The 22,566-nt window shown below is 61.4% G+C and overlaps 1 protein-coding gene across 1 annotated transcript in view; it reads left to right on the top strand.

Moving 5' to 3' along the window:
- The window catches only part of ADAM12 (ADAM metallopeptidase domain 12), a 230,999-nt gene that overhangs the window by 189,652 nt on the left and 18,781 nt on the right, over nt 1-22,566 (top strand). Inside the window, exons 13-20 of the mRNA XM_036027533.1 lie at nt 861-950; nt 2,366-2,561; nt 13,336-13,444; nt 13,555-13,753; nt 15,830-15,907; nt 18,508-18,616; nt 20,797-20,932; nt 21,772-21,880. Of these exons, the coding sequence (XP_035883426.1) occupies nt 861-950; nt 2,366-2,561; nt 13,336-13,444; nt 13,555-13,753; nt 15,830-15,907; nt 18,508-18,616; nt 20,797-20,932; nt 21,772-21,880 (1,026 nt within the window). The remainder of the gene's footprint in view (nt 1-860; nt 951-2,365; nt 2,562-13,335; nt 13,445-13,554; nt 13,754-15,829; nt 15,908-18,507; nt 18,617-20,796; nt 20,933-21,771; nt 21,881-22,566) is intronic.

Below are 22,566 nucleotides of genomic sequence, written 5' to 3'. Positions count from 1 at the left end.
CGTGACTTCATAAAGACGCCAGGTAGATGCGTGAGAACCCCCTGTCGGGAGCTAAGCCCACGGCTCGTGTTTCTTGTTGTCAGAAGAACAGCGGGTACTCGTGGCTCACGGCGAACAGAGGAGTTCGGTTCCTCTCTCACTTCGATTTCAGAGAAGACAATGCCTCTCATATGTAAACCTCTGGGTTTCAATCCCTTGCCAACGGGTGGCCCACAGACCTCCTCCCTGCCTCTCGGTCACTCCCGTGTGCATGTCGGCCCCGAGGAATCGGGTCCGAGGAGTTGGGTCCTGTTCAACAGCCCCACCGGGCTGAGCGAGAGAGAGTCTTGTCCACCGCTCCGGGCAGGACGGCAAGGAGCTGCGGTTCCAACACTGCTGATTGGACCTCATTCCCTGCCAGTGCGCTCCGGACGGAGACAGTCGCCTCGGAAGAGTCGTGTTTGCCTGCGTCTCTGTGTGCTGTCTGATAACTCACTCAAGCTCACAGTGTGCTAGCGACCCCGCTGCAGCCCCCCCGCCATAAGACCCGTAGGCACGGGAGGCCCCTCCTCCCTCCGGAGCCCCCCAGCAGCAGCTGCCCTGAACGGGCTGCCTCGCCACCAGCCCTCCTGCCCGGGCTCCCCAACCCCTTCACGGCCACACCTGGGTGCTGCTGGCTCTCTCCAGGGACCCACACGCCCCCTCAGTCTATAGACACTCACAGGGTTCTGCTTCCGTACAGGTGAAGATGGTCCTCCGTCTTCCGCTCAAGAGCTGGGCCGCCGGGTTCTTTCTTCTCTTTCGAGTCTCTGCAGGGACGTTTGCTCTCCATGAGGGTTGCTCCCCGTGACGCTGACCACCGCACCCCCTTCCCTCCCCAGGAATGCACGAGTCTCTGCTGCAACGCCACCACCTGCACCCTGAGGCCGGGCGCCGTCTGTGCCCACGGGCTGTGCTGCGAAGGCTGCCAGGTGAGGTCTCCCAGCCCCAGGGTCGCCCCCACGCCCGGGCGGTTCGGCCCGGCAAGCAGTAAGAGGGCAGGGCCGCTCCCCGGCACCCGTTGCTGCAGAAGCGGTACCCCCTCGCTAGAGTTGGCGGGACCACCTGCCGTTTGTAGCCCCTCCCGATCTGCGTGTGAAGGGCACCTTTTCCTGCTGAGTCGTCTGCGATCAGCTATCCGTGAGCTGAAAAGGGGTTGGACCGGGACCCTCCGCTGCAGCCGTGCTGCTGGCGGCCCGGGCAGCCCTGTCACCGGGACCAGAGGAGGGTTCCAGAACAAGCCCCACTCCTGTCACTCCACCTCCCGCCTGCTCCCTGGGCTGGACCCCGAGAACGACCCACCGCTGGGCTGAGGAGCCCCCTGCGGGCTGTCCCGGGGTGCGCGTGTGAACACCCTGATCTCGATGCCCTCCCCACGGAGGGCGCCCCAGCCCAGCCCAGCCCAGCCTGGCGGTTTCACGCCTTTGCCGTTTGCACGGCCATCGCCGCATTTGCTACACTGTCTGCCTCCTCATTCAGAGCTGAGATCTGACCCGGAGGCCCAGCTTTTGATTCAGAGGCTCCAGGGGCAGGATTTTATTTCTTTTCAATGAGGCAGTGGATCTCAGCATCCCGCCTGCAGGACCCCCCCCCCCCCCCCCCCCCACAGCCCAGGGAAGCGTTTGACGTTCCGCTCAGAACACCCTTTACCCGCTTCCTACTCGGGATGAGCTAATGGGACCCTGAGAGCAGCCAGCACCCCCGGCCTGTGGCAGCGGGTGGCAGGAGATGGCTGGACATGGCTGGGGCGGGGAGGCCACCCCGAGCAGCCTCAGACAAGCCATGAGGCATTGGCCGGGTGGTCCCTGACATCCTGTGCCCGCCCCCGCTTCCTGTCCTCTGCACCCCGCCCCACGAGGCCCTCCTGACCGGTGTCCAGCTCCGTGCGCTGAGGTCAATGTAAAGTAGCTTTAGGATGGTGCCCTCAGAATTATTTGTGTCCGCTTGCCCATGAATGCTAATGCCACAAGTGCTAGCCTCTCCTTGGCACAGGCGATGGCACTGGTGACCAGACACCTTCTTAAAATTCAGGCAATTCTCCCTTCCCCTCCCTGCGCCCGAGGGGCAGGCACCAGGGACCAGCTCGTCTGCCCACCAGACAACCCTAAGGTGCGGGACGCTGAAAAGAGGGTGCTCCTGAGGTCCCCCCCCCCGTAGCCATCCAGCCATTGTCACCAGAGCAAGCCTGTTTACTCGGTGGCTCCCTCTGCTCCAAGGGGACTGGCTTGGAACCCCGTGCCCCTTTCCGGGACACGCGAGGACAGCGGCTCGGTCCGTCCCGGGAGCGCTGCGGGGACGGCCGCCCCCTTCCCACAGAGCACGCGCTGTCAACACCCTCTCCCCTCAGCTGAAGCCCGCGGGCACGGCGTGCAGGGGGCCGAGCAACGCCTGCGACCTGCCGGAGTCCTGCTCGGGGGCCAGCCCCCACTGCCCGGCCAACGTGCACCTGCACGACGGGCACCCGTGCCAGGGCGTGGATGGCTACTGCTACAACGGCGTCTGCCAGACCCACGAGCAGCAGTGCGTCACCCTCTGGGGGCCAGGTAGGTACCGGGGGCCCGCCGCTCCGGGCAGGGCGGGGCGCACTGTCCTCCGCCGGGTTTAGCTCCCCGGTGGGGCTGGGGACTGCCGGGCACGGGGTACAACCCGGCGGAGCCAGCCCTGAGGAGCTCAGCGCTGTGCAGTGGGAGACGTGTGAGCGCCTGCTGTGTGCCCGTGGGTGCCAGGGAGAATCAGCCATGGCCCCTGCTCTCAGGTAGCTTAGCAGGGGGTCGGGCAGACGGATGGGCAGGCAGCACTGCCCACCACCGCTCCGATGGCTCACGTGCTTCTTCGTGCCTGACGGGGACCCCCGGCAAGGGCTGAGGGCGGGCACCCCAGGAAGGCACTGCCCAGCACCGTGACAGCCCCACACAGACCTGGCGCACGAGTCCTCTGTGACCAGGAAGGGCAGGGAGCAGGCGTCCAGCCTCCAAACGGGCGGCACACGGGAGGGACCGTGGGGATGGGACACTGGACACCAGGGCTCAGAGGAGGAGCAGGGACGCCGGAGTGTGAGGCCCCCCGTGCCCGCGTGGTTCTGCAGGCCGAGTGTCAGGTGCGGTGTTCCAGAGAAAGCCCCAGGCAGGCGGCAGCCGGGTCAGGTAGTAGCCGGCCGTTCACCGCTTCTCGTGTGGGCGACTCTGGGCCGGACGCTTGGTCCCTTCCGACCCTGCAGGGACCCTGGAGGTGGGCACCCTGACTCCAGTTTCCAGACGGTGAAGCTCAGGCTCAGAGGCCACAAGTCAGTTTCCCCAGGCCGTGAGGCCAGGCTGGGACACAGGCCTGTGAGGCCCCGAGCCCATGCGGGTGTGAGAGGGGGAAGAATCGGTCCCCTGTGTGTGTCTCTCGTGTGGGGCCCCTCCCTCTGGGGCCGGAGGTCCCCAGCTCGGAGGGCAGCCCAGGCCAAGGGGCTCGTGGCCCGAGGTGTGCCGCCCGCCTCAGGCCCTGGCAGAGCTCCTCCCAGGCCTGCAGGACCCCCGGACTCATCTGTCGTCTCTCTTCCCCCGCTGGCTGCAGGGGTGACCTCCGCTCTGGGCAGGGAGCCCAGTGGGGACAAGGCCACGGTGGTGAGCCAGGCAGAGAGCCAGGCCAGCTCGGGCCCCGGCAAGTGAGGGCACAGAAACCCCACATGGACTGTGTCAGACTTCGTGGTGAGGTTTGGATTCCAGGGGTGACGCCGCGAGCAAACTAGGGCAGAAGATGATGACTAAACACCAACCCTTGGGGTGGAACTGTGTGCGGCAGCAACGACCCGAGGGAGGAGAACCCGGAGACGTGTCCCGGGCTGAGTCCTGGCGGGGAGCCCCTCCTCACACCAGCCCGACATGCGTCTCTGCACTTGAACTTCCTGAGGGGCACGGCAACCTGGGGCTCATGCATGCGGCCCTGCCCTCTCCCACCCGGGCCTTCCCATGAACCTTGGGGTTTGTGGGTGCACTGGGGCAGGGGCAAAGGGGGGCCCTGCAGTGCCTGGGGCCCCAGGGCTCCACCCATGGGCCCTGGCCAGCCCCCAGTCCCGGCCCACTGGCCCACTGGGCTGCGAGGACCCGCAGGCAAGGGTGGGGTCATCTTGCCGTCCTAAGCTAGGCGAATTCTTTGCAAAGACAAGCACAAAGTAGGCACTCACGCTACACATGCCAGACGGCTGTGTGGCTTCTGAATGGGTTGGTGACTTTCGACACCTTCTAGCCCAGTGAGGTCACTGGCTACCGGTGGGACAGTCACTCCTGCTGCAGGCCAAGTCTTTGTGGCCTAAAGCGTCCCCAGTGACCGTCCCTTCCCAGCCTCCCCCCAGACTTGGCAACCTCCGGTTCTTGGGTCCCAGGGGATGTGTCAGTGCCACCTTCCAGGGGGCACCCTTGGCCAGAGCACACCCAGCACCAGAGCCCTCGGGGTGCCGTGGGCCTTCGGGGCCCTGCTGCGTTAGGACGTCTGGCCCCGAGTCTGAAGTGAGTCCACACGGAGCCCCCCAGGCTCTCCCAGAGCCACGGCCACGGGCCGAGTCAGCTGGCCACGCGCCTCTGCCCGCTGGCGACCCAGTCCGGCATTTATTAGCTCATCGGCTCCTCCTCCTCGGACTCCCTGACCGGAGCCGGAGCCAGACGGGCGGAGACACCAGGGAGCTGACTCACGAACCAAGCTTTCCAACAGCGGGAGTGGTAGGAAGTTACCTGCTTTGAACTTCTGCCGTCCTCGCGGCCCAGGGCGAAGCCAGAGGCCCGGCAGCCTGGGGCCCCACGCCGCCATCCCCCGGAGCCCCCACCCCGCTCCCCTGCCCCACCCCAGCTGCTGGGACGGAGGAGGCCTCCCTGGGGCAGTACCGGGCTCGCCGGGGGCGTCACAGCACGCCAACTAGACACGCTTGGCCTCGGGGATGCTCAGAGTTCCCGAAACGATGGGCTTGGGGGGACCAGACATGGAGAGCCACCTCGGGCCTGAGACTTCAGTCCACATCACCAACCCCTTCTCAGCACCTCAGGTCACCCTGGAGGCGTCCTCAGGGCCAGCCATGGCCCTCAGGACCTTGACGGCCTCGACGGCCGCCTTTGCAAGGGCAGGCGCCCCTGTCCTCCCGTACCAGTGTGGCCGCTTTGCCTCCCAGTTCCAGGGCCCCGTGTGGGTCCCTTGTGGCTGCCCGAACAAGTACCACACACTGAGTGGCTTGCGACAATATGAACTCACCACCTTCTAGTTCTGGGGGTCAGAGTCCTGAAGTCAGATGCAGGTGGGGCGGGCCCCCCCCCCGGGAGGATCCGGAGGGGGGCGACCCCAGGTCCCTCTCCAGCACACAGGGGCTCCCTGGCTACTGGTCTCTTCCTTCCTCCTCCCTGGCCAGCCGCACAGCGTCTCCAAGCTTCTGTCGCTCTCTGACCCCTGCTTCTGTGGTCACATGTCCTTCTCCGACTCCGACCCCCCTGCCTGTCTCGCAGAAGGGCCCTGTGGCTACATGGGACCCACCCGGATCGCCCAGGAAGAGCCTTCCCTTCACCACATCTCCAGGGTCCTTCCGGCCATGCCAGGCTCTCAGAATGGGCACGGGGCCCTCACCGGGGGGCCGGTTTTCTGCGCCGCCCCCCCCCCCCCCGCCCCACAGGCATCACCCAGACCTCTTCCTGGCAGGGGGACCTTCCGCAGACCCCTCAGCCTTGCTGTGCCTCGTCGAGCCATGGGGGTAGCGAGAGGCCGCCCCCTTGGGTGTATTGCTGTCCCCTGACATAGCCTGGTGTGTCTTTTGTGTAATCTGTCACCTTCACCGGATGCTAGGTGCCCGGTCGGTGCCCGGTACGTGCGACACTGACACTGTATAAATCAGACGGGACCATGTTTGCAGGAAGCTCACAGTCAGGAGTGAGCAGGACCCTCGAGGCCCAGGGCTATAGTGAGGCCATGAGGGGGCGGGGGGTGGAACCACGGGGCCGTGCCACGAAATGCCGGCGGTTCTGCTTGTCGGGAGCTCGGGCTGCGGCTCGGAGAGCCATGGCTGCACCGTCACCCCCGCCCCCTCATCTGTGCGATGCTCACGCTGCCCTGCCGTTACAGGGTGCTGACTCCAGGGCCCTGAGTCCGCCGCTAGGGTGACGGACTTCCCACAGTCCCTGTGCCCTTGCCGGGGGCGGAGGGGGTGTCCTCTGCCGGGCCCCGTGCCAGCTGGGTGCGCCGGCCGAGAGCCCTAGAGCGCCGGGTGACAGCAGTCGGTTTGAATGTGCTTCCAGGGCTCAGAAATGGGAACCTTATGGTCAGGGGCGCGTTTGCAACCTCTCGGCTCCAGGAGCCCTTGAGTTCCCGCTGCACCAGCCCGGCCGTCTGCCCCCAGGTCGCACGGCCAAGTTCTGCCACGCCCAGGGCTCTCCGGTTCCCCTCAGGAGGTCAGCCCGCTGCCCGCCCCCCAGCCCCGGCCATCCGAGCACTGGCCGGACGAAGCCCTTCCCGCAGCGAACCCTTGTGGAGGGGGCGTGTCTCCACCCGGCGTGACACTTCAGTAACATAGTCTTGCTTCCAGATCTCCCTCCAATAAAAGGAGAAAAATTCAAAACACATGCCTGCCCCTCCTAGCTGGCAAAGTCACCCACTTTCGGAATATCTTTGGAGTTTCTGGGGTTATTTTGTTTGTTTGTTTTTCAAATTGTTATTGTTTTTTTTAAGATTTTATTGGTTTACTTTTTTTAAAAACTTTTTTATTTATTTTTAGGGAGGGAAGGGAGGGAGAAAGAGAGAGAGAAACATCAATGTGTGGTTACTGGGGGTCATGGCCTGCAACCCAGGCACGTGCCCTGACCGGGAATCAAACCTGGGACACTTTGGTTCCCAGCCCGTGCTCAATCCACTGAGCTACGCCAGCTAGGGCTCAAATTGTTATTGTTGATGTTGATCTTATTGGCCAGGAGTTTCATTTTTGTTTCCCCTCACTGATTTGTCTCCCATAAATCTTGTATCTCAAGGCTTTGTGTCCTGAGGTCGAACACACACGTCTTCAGGCGGTGACGAGCAGTGAGCTGACCTCGTCCAGCTCAGTCTTATCGGCCGCAGAGACGTTCCGCCAGCGCGACCCGACCTCCGTTCCTTCCGCAACACCGAGGGGGCGTTTTCCTCGGGCAGAATGGTGGCCGTTGCCAACGCCGCTTATCCGAGCTGCTAGCATGGTCACTGGAAGCCCCGCGTGCACGTACAGCGCACGGATGACCACGTGTGGCCAGCCGCGCACCGTCTGTGTCGGAGCGGGCCTGGGACGCACTCGCCTTCCCTCTCCCCTCCCGCCCCGGGTCTGGTGCCGCTCAGCCTGCCGTGGGAGCTAGCCAGGCAGTCTTTTATGGTGGAAAAATAGTGTTTATCAGCAAGGCTGGTTGATTTTTTTAAATCGATTTGAGAGAGAGAAAGAGAAACATCAGTTGTCATTGTTCCACTTATTGCTGCATTCATTGGTTGATTTTTGCATGTGCCCTGCCTGACCAAGGATGGAACCCACCACCTTGGTGTATCGGGACGATGCTCTAACCAACCGAGCTACCCAGCCGGGGCTGCAAGACCGGTTTAAATGAGTTGGGTTTGTTACGAGACACCTGGGGCAGTACTTCTGCTCATCCTCTTCAGCTATGACGGCTACAGATGGAAACCAGTTCTTCCAAGTGTCATTGTTTAGGAGTCAGAAAAGTGTCCCTGTTGTCCCTCTGTTTGAGAAAGAAACGATTTGTTCATTGGGACTTCGTTTTCTGATGAGTGCAAGGCCAAGTTGGAGAAGAGGAAGAGAGAGAGAAACGCAGACAGGTTGGGACAGCACTCGGCTGTTGCCAGGATGCGCGAGCCTGTGCGTGTTAGTGATGGGGGTTAGCGGGATCGGTGACGGGGGGGGAGGGGCTGATTTGACTGAGCTAGAGAAGCTCATTTGCATAATGGAGTCATTTTAAGGGAAGATTCAATCAAGCCGAGTGTGCGTCTAATTCAAGATGTCATCATGTCTCTCTCAAAGACACGATGACATTGGGAACTTCCAAACTATGATTATAAATATCAGTTCCATCGCTCTGAAGCTAAAGCTGGTCATTAAAACCTATCCCTTCCCGGATGATTATAAAATACAGTAGGGTGTCAACATTCCCTCTGAAAGTTAAATTTCATCTTTTGATAATGGCAGAACATCGGAGTATTCCAGCATTAAGAATTCAAAGGCTGTACATTGATGCAATATAGTGGCAGAAAGAAAACGTGTCATTTTTTGAGACTTCCGCTCAAGATGGGGACGCAGGTAAACACGGCTCGCCTCCTTGCACCACCCGAGCGAAAATGACAGCTGGACTACCAACCAAGTATCGCCCACAAGCATCGGAAAATCGGGCTGCATGGAAGTCCCACAATCAAGGAATTAAAGAAGACGCATTCATCCAGACAGGCAGGAGGGGCAGAAGCACAGAACAGGTGGTCCCGCACCCACGTGTGGTAGATAAAAATCAGGAGGCATGCCCCAAGATCGAGGGGTCCCAGCCCCACACCGTACCACCAAGCCCCGGGTTCCAGCCCCAGGAAGATGAGTCCCCATAACTCCTGGCTGCACACATCTGTGGGGGTGGGGGCAGCAGAAGAGACTGCGGGATTCTCGGGGGTCTCCTCTTAAAGGGCCCACAGGGGACTTGGGACTTAAACACAGACTCGCTCCCTCTGGGCTCCAGCACCTGGGGCGGCACCGGCGGCGAAAGTGGGAGAAACTGAAGTGTCTGACATCAGGGCCGGTGCCAGGGTACGGCTTCCTCCCAGACAGACCTCCAGAGGCCAGGCAGTGGCCCTGTCCCCTTTCCGAGCCCTCCCCGACACAGTCCCAGAGCAGCCACACCGTACCTGAGACCCCATCAACCTGGTCCGCACAGGCTGCCCTGCCAGTTCCTTAGGACTCTGCCCCACCCCATCTACAGGTGCACTTGTCCACAGTAGGCCACGCCGCTAAGACAGGGAGTCAAAGAAGCTCTACCTGATACGTGGAAACAAACACAGAGAGGCTGCCAAAACGAGGAGACAAAGAAATACGGCCCAAATAAAAAAAAAAAAAACAGAACAAGAACTCCAGAAAAAGAGCTAAAGCCTCGTATCAGCTTAGGCATGGACGGAAGTCATTTACATTCCTTCTCTTCGAGCTTAGTGTATCGTGCATATTCCTTTTACAGGAAGTTTGATCTTTAAAGAAAACGGGTGTTGAGCTTGCTGCTCCGCCTCCTTGGGGGGTAACCAAGGTAACGAGACTGTGTGGCTTTGTTCCCACCCCCCAGCTGGAAGAGGGAGCAGAGTTCCCAGGCAGGTGCAAGGAGCAGGTTCGCAGCCAGCGGCCAGCGCCCGCACGGATTCACGGTCCTGTCCTCCTGCTCCAGAGTGCGTCCAAGCAATCAGAAAAGAGTCTCGAGTACCACTGTCCAAACACCAATCAGCACCGTCCAGACAGAGCACGGACTCTGCCTCGTGAGACGCACCCTCTCGGCCCTCAGCGTGCACGTGACCGTCTCTGTGCAGGCCATATCCCCCGAATAAGCGGCGTCAGCAGATGGGGTCGCTGGACCATCGGGTCGAAACACACTTCCGTTTCAAACTCGCCATCCTGGCGTGGTGGGTTCCGGCACACCCCAACCCCCGCAGGGTGCTGGAAGTGTGCGAGGACACCCAGTGCCGGGGGAGGATGGGGTGCAGGGTGCGGTCAGACACACGCGCAGGTCCGTATCACGCGCTGCACGGTCAGGATGCGCCCATCCCTGTGATTTAACCTCAAGTAGCTTCTGCCTGCGCCTGGACAACGTGCAGAAGGACCCGCTCCACCAGGACCTCGAGTCCTCTTCCCAGGAGCTCACCTGGGACGCCGCCTGAGCCACCTGGAGCCCCAGCAGGGCCCGGTCCAGGCAGCAGCGGTGACTGGCCACGCCCAGTGCGGGGCGGGGGCCTCACCTGAGCATCCACCACTCCCTGCAGAGGCAAGGTGAGGCCTGCGCCTCATCAACGATGGACTGTTGATGACACCAACTAAGGTAACTGCCAGGCCGCCCCTAACGCTCCGAGGCCACAGGAAGGACCCTGCAGGGGCCGCACCACTGTCCTCACTGGCATCAGCAGATTCTGAACACGTGGGCACTCGAGAGTTTGTCTCTGGGTCTGCGTCTTCACGTCCGTTTCCTGTGCTGATGTTGTCTTTCACGCAGAGCTGCCTCCACTCCCAGGATGGGCACTGAGCCCCAGGAAAGAGGATTTCCTGCTGGAGAGGTTTCTCACTTTGCATCAGCTCGCAGGGAACGACCGTTGCTCTCTGCAGTAAGTAAAAACCGTCTGCTTTGTCGTGACCTTGTATCTTCTTTCCTCGTCATCAGGGCGATCGTTGACGTGAACAACTACGGGGAAATCCGGAGTCACAGACAACATAAACCAGGATGCTTTATGGACATAAACCAGAAGTCACAGGTGGCTTCCCCTGGGGAGGACGGTGGCTTTTCCAGTGGCTTTTCAGTCACTCATCCCTGGCTCACACTGACTCTGCGCTGGCCGGAGGACCACCCCTGTCCTCCAGACGTCACAGGAGGCAAAAGCAAGCATCCGGATGAGGAGGGGACAGCCCACAGGAGGGACGAGAGGAGGGAGGCTGTGGCCTTGGCCTCCGGGGAAGCCGGTGAGGGGGAGAAAGGCCCTGAAGGATGGAGTGTGGAGGGCACAGCCTCCCCCGGCTGGCTCCGGCAGTGACGACCCCAATGGCCAGCCTACAGCCCTGTGCCGGCGCTGACCCCACCCCGGGACACTGCGGCGTGGAGTGCTCTGGGGGCCCAGACTTGAATCTCACGCTCATCCTTCTGGCACCGGGGAGGGAGAGGGAGCCCCACCCAAGCCACATCGAATGGGTTTCCCATAAGAAAAGGGGTTTGTTCCTAGAAAGGGGGACACGGGAGAAATGTCCGATGAGATGAACGCTGGGACAACCCCGTGTCTCCTAGGCTACGGTTCATCGTCACAAGCTCCCGAGGCTCCGAGCGACCAGCAGACACCCTCCCCACTGCGCAGCCTCTGTCTCCTGGGAGGGGGCCCGGGGAGGCCGTGCTGAGCAGTGCCCCGCCTCCCGCTGGGAGCTCGCTGGCCCCAGGGGGTGGCCCAGAAGCCCGCCCGGCGCAGTCCTGCCGCCTGGAACCGGAGCTGGCGCTGCCGGACCGTGTAGCAACCAGGATCGAGTCACACGACTGCTTACGTGCACACGTTTCTAAAGGGCGTCCTGTGCATTTCACACCCCTCGGCCCTCAAACATTCGTGTAAGATCCCCCGTCCCAGCCTGGAGACTCCAGGGTAGAGAGCGCCAGGCCCCCGGGGGAGACCGAGCTTTGTAAACAGGGCTCTGCTCCATCCTCTCCCCCCCCCACTCACCACCGCCCCCCCCCCCCCCCAGTGAAAACAGCAGCAGTTGCAGAGCGGCCGAGGAACGCTGTCGGTCCCCGAGGGGTTTCCCTGACAGCCTGTGCAAAGCAGCGGCCGGGACCCCCGACTCCGGAGTTCTTCCTTCGAGGCACTCCCCACCCTCCGCCGCAGAGGAACATGTCCACCCGTGTGTTTTCTGTTTCTTCTTGCAATTCTAACGCCAGCAGGATGTGTGTCCAAATTGGTCACTATTGTATTATTCCCAGCCCGGCGGACAGTACATGCCGGAAGAGCGTGTGTGTGTGTGATGGCAGTCTGCAGTGCGACCAGAGGACGGGAGGGAGGGAGGGAGGGAGGGAGGGAGGGGAGACAAAGCCAGACAGACAAGCAGTAGGTAGACGCACGGGGTCCTCGCAAATGCACGAACGACCGTTGAGCTACTGGTGTTCTCGACCAGTTTTTTCCGGCTGCCTTGATCGATGGAGCCCGGGCACTTTGGTCCCAACGCCATCAAACAGGATTCATTTCAGCACAAAGTGCAGGCTCCGCATGGAGGCTCACCCTCCCCGCCCCGCCCAGCCCCTTCCAGGAAGTAGACGGGGAAGAACGAGACGGCTGAGTGTGGGGGGAACGGGCCCACCAGAGTGGGGAGCCGAGCAGGTCGGTGCCGAAGCCACACGGCGTGCAGAGGGCACAGTGACAGGGTTGTGTGGCCAAGGGGCTGCGGCCTCACCTCTGTCCACAGAATGCGTCCGGTCCGAGGCGACGCTGTAGAGAGGAGATGGGGGCCTCTCTGACATGCACTAGAGACCGGGGTGGCGGGCGTCAGCGGCTGAGCACATTCCTGACCTCGGCTGCTGCAAGGGCTCGGTTTGGTCCGATTTGTCTGCTTCTTTGTTTCCACGAGATGCCGATGGTATCCGCTGGTGGCTGGTGAAGAGGAGTCGGGTACGGGCTGGGGAAGACGGGGGTTTTTAGCAGTGAGAGCACCTCCTGTTTCTTGGGAGGAGGGGGCCTTGCCCTTCCGTAGGTCGCTGTGTTAAAGAGTCAGCGGTCCCCTGGGAAGGTGAGAGGAGCCTCCCTCCCCAGAGCCGGGAGCGGCATCCGGGCCATCGGACGTGATGTGTCAGGAAGCGGCCAGACACATGTGGGAGAGAGGCCAGGGCCCAGGTCACACCACAGGGCACGGTGTGCGCCGATGACCCTGGGACATTTTCCTGAATTTCCCACATGGTCTCCAGCTGATAGCCCCGCTCGTGGGACTCTCGGGTCCTCCAAAGCCTCAGCGTCACAGACCCGATTGCGCTCTCCGTCACTGGCCCACAGATGGGCTCAGAGTGGCCGTTTCCGGAGCTCCCTGCGTCCCTCCCGTGTCCCTGTCTGTGGGCACTGCCACGTGGGGCAAAACGGCTGTCGGGTTTTGCATCTCCGTGGCCTCCCAGGAGTCCGTCCTGCAAATACAGGGAGCCTCAGGGGACTGAAAATTTGGGGTGAGGTGGCCGCGCTCTCATTTGCTCTCTCTCTCTCTCTCTCTGCTTGCCCACGGCAATCATCATTGCTCTTTGGAACCTGCTAGAGCGTGCGTTTTCCCACCAGAACCGTGTGGGATGTGGTGGGGGAGAACCAGCCACCCCCTTTTCTAGCCAGCCACCCCCTTTCTGTCCGCGTTGGGTCCAGCCCCCCAGCCGGGCCTTGTCCCCTGAGCTGTGAAACGCGTGCTTGGCCAGGAGCTGAGCCAGGAGAGGAGGCTGGGCTGCCACCAGCCAGCCCCTGTCGGCAGTCAGCCGGGACACCGGGTGCCAGTCCTCTGGGCACAGAACACTTCCTCCCGGACGGAACCCACCACCCAGTGCCATTCGCAGGAAAACACCAAAGCCACTGGCAGGCGGTGACCGTGCTGCCTTGCTCTCATTCCAGGCGCTAAACCTGCCCCCGGCATCTGCTTCGAGAGAGTCAACTCTGCAGGCGACCCGTACGGCAACTGCGGCAAAGATTCCAGGAGTTCCTTCGCCAAGTGTGAGACGAGGTAGGGTCCCGCGTCCTCACCCACCGCCGTCACTCTGAGTGTCCCACGTGGCAGACAGCTGGTCCCAGCTCCCCCTCCTGTCGGGGGACTGTCTGTTCTCGCCCTTCCAGAGACGCCAAGTGTGGGAAAATCCAGTGTCAAGGAGGTGCCAGCCGGCCGGTCATCGGCACCAATGCGGTTTCCATAGAAACGAACATCCCGCTGCAGGAGGGAGGCCGGATCATGTGCCGCGGGACCCACGTGTACCTGGGCGATGACGTGCCGGACCCCGGGCTCGTGCTTGCCGGCACCAAGTGCGCAGACGGGAAAGTAAGGCCCAAAGTGTGATGCTCACTTGCGTCATTAGCGTAAGTCCGGGGCGAGGCCCGCCCAGAAACGTCTCATCTCACAAGGGCTGAGTGACGAGGTCGGTTTGTTTCCCTGTGAGTCCCTTCCCTCTCCTGGATCCAGTTCTTTGCTCCTGGAAGGAAACATCGATACATGTTAGACCCCGGGCCGACCGTTGAGATGCAGACTTGGGGGAATCGACCTGCCTCCTCAGTCCTTCAGTGTTAATAAGTCATTTCTGTACTCTGGGTGCCGTGAGGGTTTGCAGCCGGGAGGTTCCTTTGGGAGGAAACTCGGCCCCTTGTTGTATTGTTTTTGGAAACGTGGCCTCGGATTCTGGCAGAGTTCTTGGGGTCTTGTTCTCACCGGAGGGGGCGGGGGTTGCACTGGGAAGTCAGATGTATTTTCAGAGACGTTCCCCCACCCCGCCAGGAGAAGATAGGCGAGGAAGGGAGGGGTAAGGGGAGGGGAAGGGAGGAGAAGGAAGAGGAAGAGGAAGAGGTGGGATTCCCCTAAGGCCGAAAGAGAGTTCTTTGGAGACCAGGGAGAAAGGTAGACAGATATTTTAGGGTTTAGAAATAAAATCCAAATTTAAAAAAAGAAATAGAGATTTTTCACCGTCTGCCACATTCATGTTTCTCGCCGTCCTTCTTCATCAGACCAAATGATGGCAGGAGCGAAGGTGAGTCAGCCCCGCGTGCTTTCTGAGGACCCTGTTTTCAAAACAATTATGAGATCGCTCACGCCAGGGAGGCCAGAGGAGACGGACGCCCACGCAGCTCCTTCGGCAGAGTTCCTGCCAGAAACGCCCCCTCCTCACCCCCGTCCCTCCTACACCCTGAGCTGCAAACGGTCCTCAAGGAGCTCGAGTGACGCGTGTCATGTGTCATACACGCCGGCTGTCTCCTTCGCCACACACGCCAGCCCACCCACAGTCAGGCCCTGGCGTTCGAACGGCACCCGTTTCTAAAGCCGTAGTCGGAACAGCCGGGGCAGGTGCACCCGAGCGCTGAGGTTCCCGGAATCCGTTTAGTAATGAGGTTTTTTCCTCCACGCGCCATGTTCCGTGGGCCTTGGCCTTGGCTTCTGCAGCACATGGCGTTCCTCGAAAGCCTCTGTCACCTTGTCTGCAGGTTTGGAGGAGAGCAGGCTCCAGCGTGTCCCTGCGGTCTCAGACCATTTCTTTCATCAGCTGGAATGTGGCAGTCCCCTTGGCCAAGGTTGCCGCCGGCCCCTAGGGCTGCGTGAATTGCGCCTGACCCAGGCCGTTTGGGCCGGGTGGTGAATTTCCCCTAGGAAGGTTCCACATGATTAAAAATGCTTCTGCAATGGGAACATTAGACTTTCCTCCATCGACTCCGCTAATCTGTAGCGTCTTACGGGAGGTCGAGGGCCTGATCCCCAAAGTCTGGAGCGGGTGACGCCCCCTTTGAAATGAAAGCAAACGCTCTCAGCGCGCCCGGTGTCATCCGGCAAAGGGCTGCCTCCGCGAGGGCTTGATAAATTCAAGGGGACCGACTGTGTTCCTCCGCCGAGCACTGCGGTTGGCAGTGTACGCCATCGGTGACCGCACTCGTCCAGTAGTATTTTGGAGAGGCCCCCACCCTTCCCTGTCTCCTGTACACGATTCCCGGGCCCTGCTGTCCGGGTCTCTGCGCCCACACAGGCCCCGGGGTAAGGAGGATCCATGTCGCCCTCTCTTGCATCTTGTAACGGAGGGGCAGTGCTGCGGGGCGCAGGTGTCATCGCCAGCTCTAAGCACAGATCATGGAAAATCAGTTATAATTTCTGGTTCGACTAACACCCCATAGAAGGCCAGGAAGAACTCCATGGCGCCCCCAGCGATCGAAGCGGGCTGAGTATGGGGGTGGGGCGTCAGGCGGGACCCGCGTTACGTCACGGGGGACACGCCCCACTGCGGCGCCGCCCACCTCGGCTGGAAGCTCCTCCCCCCAGGACTTCCTTCGATTTCTGGTCTTACACCCGCAGATGTGCGTGCGCACACGTGCGTGCCCGCCGCGGTACTGCAGCTTGCGCTGTGTTTCCCTTCTCCCGCAGATTTGCCTCAACCGTCGGTGTCAAAACATCAGCGTGTTCGGCGTCCACGAGTGTGCGAAGCAGTGCCACAGCAGAGGGGTGAGTTCCTCCCGCGGGTCCGCCACCCGCTAGGCGCCGCCTGGCTCGCGTGTCAAGCTCTCCCCGATCGGTGACTTTTTAAAGACAGAGCAGGGTCTCCTGCGTAGGTTCTTCTAAAGACGTTTAGTTTCCTTCGACCTTTACGTGGCATCACAAATGTGATTTTTATTTAACAAAAAAAAATTAGATTGAGCAGTAATTAACTTGCACATGAACATTCTGTGATTTTTTTTTTTTTGGAAAAAAGACTTTGTCATTTGCAAAGTAATTTTAAAAGCAACCCATCCTTCATGCAGAGTTCTGCAAGAATATTTCAGACAGCGCTGTTCCCTTTACAGCCAAGATTCAGAATGTGTCTGAACTGAAATGCTTCCGGAAGGAATTAAACTCCACAAGGAATTAAAGGAGACGGGATACTGACCACATGTGCTTGAAATCCCGGGCAACGGGTTTCGACGAACAAAGGCTGTTATTTTAGTTCAGAGACTCTTTTGGGGAGAAGAAGACTCTGATTGTTTAAAACGTAATTTATTTTCCTGATGGGCTTAATTATTTCCAACGAAACTACGTTCATCTTGATTTGCCACGCCAGTGGTTCATTTGTTTCTCTGAAACCTTTTCTACAGAAATCATTCTCCAAATCCTATTTTTAGAACTTGCAGACACTCACCCAGGATTCTAACATAGAATTCTGGGGTTTTCAGAAAGTTACTGTCACCGCAGAGGATGACAGTGCCACCCCCCTCGTGAGGGGCCGTCAGTGGGGAACGGGTCCCTTTATGTCTGCACTGGGCCCTGGATTCCTTTCTGACTGCGGGAAGAGATGGCCTCGTGCAGCCTCGTGCAGCCTCGGGACTTGATGGACGAGGGAGCCCAGGCTCACGCGGGGGCTGGGACACGTCCGAGGTGGCTTGACCGGCTAGCAGCAGCGCTGGGCCACAGACCCCTCCCTTCCCAGCACTCCTGGGGGGTCCCATCTGCACACCGGAGAGGAAAGGCCCACGTCCGCCGGGTGGGTGGGGCCGCTGCTGGACTTGGCAGCATGTCACGTGACCACAGCCCTTCCCGGGTGAGCCAGGCCCCCCAGCAGCCCCTGCAGGGGGGTGCAGGGGCTGCAGTCTCTCTCCGCCACCAGCTGCGAAGGGCACAGAGCCACACGGAGCCGTGTGGGCAGCCCCGGCCTGGGGCCCCGGTGGGACGCCAGCAGCGTCTCCGAGGAAACGGGCCGGACGCTCTGACTCCGCACAGGCCAGGCCACCGGTCACTAGTGCTCTCAGCTCCCGCCCAGAGCAGCAGCGGCTCCCTCTTCCCGCAGGCTGTCCTGACGTACGGCCTTCCTCGAAGCACCGGGGCAGGCGGTTGATGGATTTAAAAAAAAAAAACAAGTCAGTGACAGCAGGCAGACACCACAAGTGAGACCTACACCCCAAACACTGTATTTTGCCTTGAAACATAGCAGCGTGCTCTGGCCCCGGGCAGCCTGTTTCCCCAAGTGGAAGGGGGACGTGGCCACGGGAGCAGCCCATGTGCAGAAGCCAGCCTGTCTCCCGCAGCTCTCGCTGTCGCCCTGCAGGTGCCCCGCCCACTCCAAATCTGTCACGGTTCCCTTTAGGGGCTGGGTTTTCCCAGCGTTCCCAGAGCACACGACCTCGTTTTCAGAGGAACAACACCCTCGTCCTCCGGCTCCTCTTCGAACAGCCCACGTAGCAGTTCAGTAAACACAGGTCACAGCAGCAGGTAGCAGTTCAGTAAACACAGGTCACAACAGCAGGTCCAACAGGGACCCGGGCTCGGGAGCAGCCACCAGCTGTCGCCGTGGTAACCAGGGGTGCTGGAACTGGCCCATCCAGGGAGGGCTCTGGCCTCCACCTTAAGCTCCCTGTTCAGGGCCTCCGCCTGCTTTCTGGGGTCGTCTCCCCTGTCACAGGAGAGCCATCTTCTTGTTCCAGGGGGACAGTGGTCCTCACTGGCTGTGCCCACCGCGTGGGACTGTAGCCCTGGGAAACAGCTGCCAGAGGCTCTGTGGGGAGGAAGCGGGGCATTCTGAGCAGGAGATGGGGGGGCAGGCCCTGTGGGAGTGTCCCCAGGGCCCCACCAGGGGCTGCTCTGGGACCCCGGCCACCCAGCCTCCTGTCCGAGGTGCCCAGAGGTTGTCGGGCCTGCGACACCCGAGGGTTCAGACGCCACATCCCGACGCAGGGTCCCTCCTCACCGCCGAGAAGGCCTCTCATGTCGGCCAGACGGGGGGTGCGGAGGGTGGTCCTGGATTTAAGAAGAGGGACTCGGGGGTTGAGGAGCAGTGGGGCAGGGGAATGGAGATGCCCTATCTGTCGTCACGACTCCCTGGACAGCTGCCAACAGGCAGGCGAAGTGACACGTGCAGGTGACACCGGCAGCCCCAGGCCCCGGTCTCCGGTGTCGTTGGCGCTTGGGGCTTGTTCTCGCGGTGACATCTACTGAGTCTGGCTCTGTGGGTGCTGGGGGGGGGGGGCTCTGGCTCAGGGCCTTCGCTGGGCCATGGCGCCCCTGCCCCGGGGGACGAGGCACCCTAACTCTGCTTCCCTGTCATGCCCTCCCCCCCCCCCCGGCTGCCCGGAAAGGTGTGCAACAACAGGAAGAACTGCCATTGCGAGGCCCACTGGGCACCCCCCTTCTGCGACAAGTTCGGCTTCGGTGGGAGCACGGACAGCGGCCCCGTCCGGCAAGCAGGTTGGTGGGGAGAGCACATGTGAGGGGAGGGGGCCGAGTTCTGGGGAGTGGGGGGCGGTGGGATGCCAGGGTGGGCGGAGCTTCCCAAGGAGGACAGGGTGGTCGTGGCTGTGGGTGTGTAGACCCCCGGGAGCAGGAAACCCAGGGGGGGCCCCACCTGGGTCTGACACGGCCTGAGGTCGCTCTCCATTCCTGAATTCTCCGTTGTCCCCTCCCGGTCTTTTTGGAGACCCCCCAGGCTGCTTTGGCGGGGGGGCTGAGTTTGCCAGTGTGTAGCCTGTGACGCTTTCCTTAACTGAGGTCGCTTCTGCAGCAGAGTGCCAAATGGGCAAGCCCGTCCCTGTCCACTCAAAGGACTCGGTAAAGGCCAGCCTCTGTGCCCCAGGGCCAAGAGGTGGGACGCTTCTTGCCTTTTAAAACTCTCACCGGAAAGACACCCTCCTCTTCAGAAAGGGCGTGCGCCCCGTGGCAGCGGCAGCAGCCTCTGTCTGCCTAGAGGTTCTTTACGTGCCGGTGCCACACGTGGCATTTCACGCGCATTATCCCACCCAGCCCTTACGGGACTCTGAGGTCAGCATTGTCCTTTCCACACTTACAAAGGACCAGAGGCTGGGGGACGTTGAGTAACCTGCCCAGAGTCCCACGGCCGAGGTGGGGACACAGGCCTGTCTACCCCCGAAGACGCTCCTTATCACGGCTGCGCCTGAACCCTCTGTCCTCCTCATCTTGGGTGACATTGAGAAATGTCCCCCAGTGCAGCGGCCTCTCCTCCGAGCTCCGGCCAGGCACTCAAGGAGCAAGTCTGAGCAGCGTCCCTTTGACAGAGAAAAACCCAAGACCAAAGGTGCTGAGGTACAGCTGGAGACCCGGGAGCCAGCCCCCGGGTGTCGCCCCCTGCCGCTCAGCTGAGCCCCACGACACTCTCCTGGTGGCCGGTGCTGCCGCACAGGACGTCACCCTCCCCAAGCCAGGTGGAGTTTGACGCAAGGCTCTCGCTGCTGCCTTTTCAATGAGCTTCGTTCGGAGACAGCAGGGCTGCAGCCGGTGCCCCGTGATGGCCGGCACGCCGTCTGTCGAGGAGGACATTTCAGCCAGGAAACCAGAGGCAGGGCCTTCCCAGTAGCACTGACAAGTGGGTGGAGCTGGCCTGTGCTGGTGGCCACGCGCAGGCTAGGACACGTCCCTGACAGGACCTGCCGGTCGGAGCCGAGGGCCAGGGGCAGGGAGGGTGTGAGGGCCTCCCCCCCACCCTGAGGTGCGAGCCGTGTCGCTCCAGTCTGCAGCCAGCCGGACGCCCCGGTCCAAGGCAGCGGTGGGCAGCCTGGGTGACAGGAGCAGCAGCCTGAAAGGACGGCCGTGCACCTACTGTGTGCCGCCCACCCTGCCCGTTGTTGGCAGGAGAACAGGGACTGGTGCACAAGCTCCGTGAGCCCAGGAGGTTCCGTCCTGTTGAAGCACGGACAAAGGAAGCCCCTGGAGGCCCGGCCCTGAGCGTCCGCCCCAGGCCCCTGCTCCAGCGGCCGCTGAGAGCCACCCGGCGCCGGCACCTTCCCTTCCTTTCCGCACTCGGAGGGGCCACCGTGTCCTGGCCAGCACGAAATGGGTCCCAGCACAGGAAGGCCCTGTTTCCATGGAGAAGATGAACCGCATCCTCCCAGAAAGAGGGTTTGCCCCCAGAAGCTGAGCCGCACACCCTGACGTGAAACAGAGCCTGTGGGCATCTCACCGCGCTGCGGGGAGTTTTCCTTTCTTCCTTTTTTCCCTTCTAATTTGACAATGTCCAGAAATAAGGAGTCTTGGTCAGAGAAGTGTGCAGATAAAAAAACAAACCAGGCTCCCACACTAAAGCAGGAGGGGAGGAAGGAGCTGGAGTAGCACACGAGTGTGTGTGTGTGTGTGTGTGTGTGTGTGTTGGGGGCTGGGAAGGGACGTCAGCCGTGGCCCCCCGTGGCCCCCGTTTCCCTGCTGCTCCCACGCTCCGGGGGCCCGTGAGGCCAGGGCCGCGGTCCCACTCCCAGAGCGGCCAGCGGGGAGTGACGGTGCCTGGGACGGGGCTCCACTCCCTTCATCCTCGTCCCTTCAGGGTCCGCACGGCCGTAAAGGTCGAGGTCCGAGGCTCCCCCCCGACTGCGCCATCCCCGCCCCCTCCCCTGACCTGAGCGCGGCACGTTCTGTTCCAGACAACCAGGGTCTGACCGTGGCCATCCTGGTGACCGTCCTGTGCCTCCTCACGGCCGGGTCCGCGGCGTATCTCACCAGGAGGCCGCTCACACGACTGCTGCTCACGGACAAGAAGACCACCGTGGAGAAGCTCAGGTGCCCGGGCGCGGGTGGTCTCTGCGAGGCGCGGCGGCCCCCCAGCAAAGAGGCGGGCAGGTGCTCTGGCGGGCAGAACCGGCACGGGGTCCCATCGCTGCGTTCCCGCCAGACCGGCGGCCTCTTTGCACTGCCCTTCACCCCACCCCCCACCCCCACCCCCCCCCACCCCCCCACCCCCTGTTTGCTGCCTGCTTCTCACACAAGCAGGCAGGGAGCCCACGAAGCTCGCCCGTGGGGTCTCGCCGCCCTGGCGTTGGCTACTTTGATGAGACGCAGGACGTTAAAGCGTTTCCCCAGGGCTCTGAGTCCAGTGCGTTCAGACAGTGTTGCTGAAACACCAGCTTTATACCAAGTGCCTCCCGGGGCTCACGGGGCCTCGAATCTGTGGATTTCAGGAGCTGATTTGACAGCATAGTGACTTCGGGGAGAAAACAATTCGTGTTTATTTATTTACTTGAAGATTTTATTTATTTATTTTTAGAGAGAGATGAAAGGAGGGAGAAAGAGAGAGAAATATCAGTGTGTGGTTGCCTCTCACACGCCCCCTACTGGGGACCTGGCCCGCAACCCAGACATCTGCCCGGACTGGGAATCCAACGGGAGAGACCCTTTAGTTCACAGGCTGGTGCTCGATCCACTGAGCCACACCAGCGAGGGCTGGTATTTATTTTTTATTCTTGAGAGAGTGTCAGATGATTTTACCTTTGCATGTTTACCCACGTGGAGTTAAATTTCAGTAAATTGGGGTTTTTTAGTGTGCTGGTGAACAAAATCGAACAAACTGAGCCAGCTGGAGGGAAAACCACCCGGCGAGCACGTGTGGGCTTGCGTTGCAGGTGTGTGCGCCCGGCCCGGCCCTCCGGCGGCCCCCGGCCTGGTCAGGCTCCCCTCCCGCAGCTCGGCAAAGGCTGGACGCGGAAGCCAGCCCAGCCCAGCCCCACCAAGGTGAGTCCGTGTGCGTGGGAAGGCGGGGGCTGGGCCCCAGGGTGAAACACACGGCAGCACCTCGGGTCCTGAGGCGGTGGCCAGGGGCTGGGGGTGACCGCAGCGCCCCGTGGCGGCTCTACGAGGCCTCACTGGGGCAGGCAGTGTCCCCTGTGCGACATGGTGGGAGGTGGTTGTGAGCCACGGTCCATCCAGTCACATAGGCCAGCCAGACTCCCAGGAGGCCACTGGGCCTGCCGCCAAACAGGTGCCTGTCTCCAGGCCGCTCCTGTGGCCTCAGATGCCACCCACTGGGTGGGGCGAGCTCCCTTGGCCCACCGCCACGCCCAGGGAACTTCTGAAAGTCACACGGCCCTGGGCTAGGGAAGCCCTGTCCACTCCGTGGTTTCGAGGAGTCAGATCCTTAACCCCAAGACCTCCTGGCTCCCTGCTGCCTTGTGACTTCCCACCACCCTGATAAATTACAACCGGAGTTCGCTCTGATACGTAGTATCTCCACCTCGGGCTTTGATGTATCCACAGGAATCCTTGACTGTCGGACTCATTCCAAGGATTTTACCTCCCTACGTCTGAAAGTGGAGGGGGCGGGGCTCCAAAGAGGAGGCCGCCACTCCTGACAGGCGTTCGCCACCCTTCGTCCCCGAACGCAGGACTAGAGCAGGAACAGCTTTATTTCCGAGAGCCAG

The sequence above is a fragment of the Phyllostomus discolor genome, chromosome 5 (assembly GCF_004126475.2).
Source record: "Phyllostomus discolor isolate MPI-MPIP mPhyDis1 chromosome 5, mPhyDis1.pri.v3, whole genome shotgun sequence".
Lineage (NCBI taxonomy): Eukaryota > Metazoa > Chordata > Mammalia > Chiroptera > Phyllostomidae > Phyllostomus > Phyllostomus discolor.
This window is presented reverse-complemented; position numbering and strand designations above follow the sequence as displayed.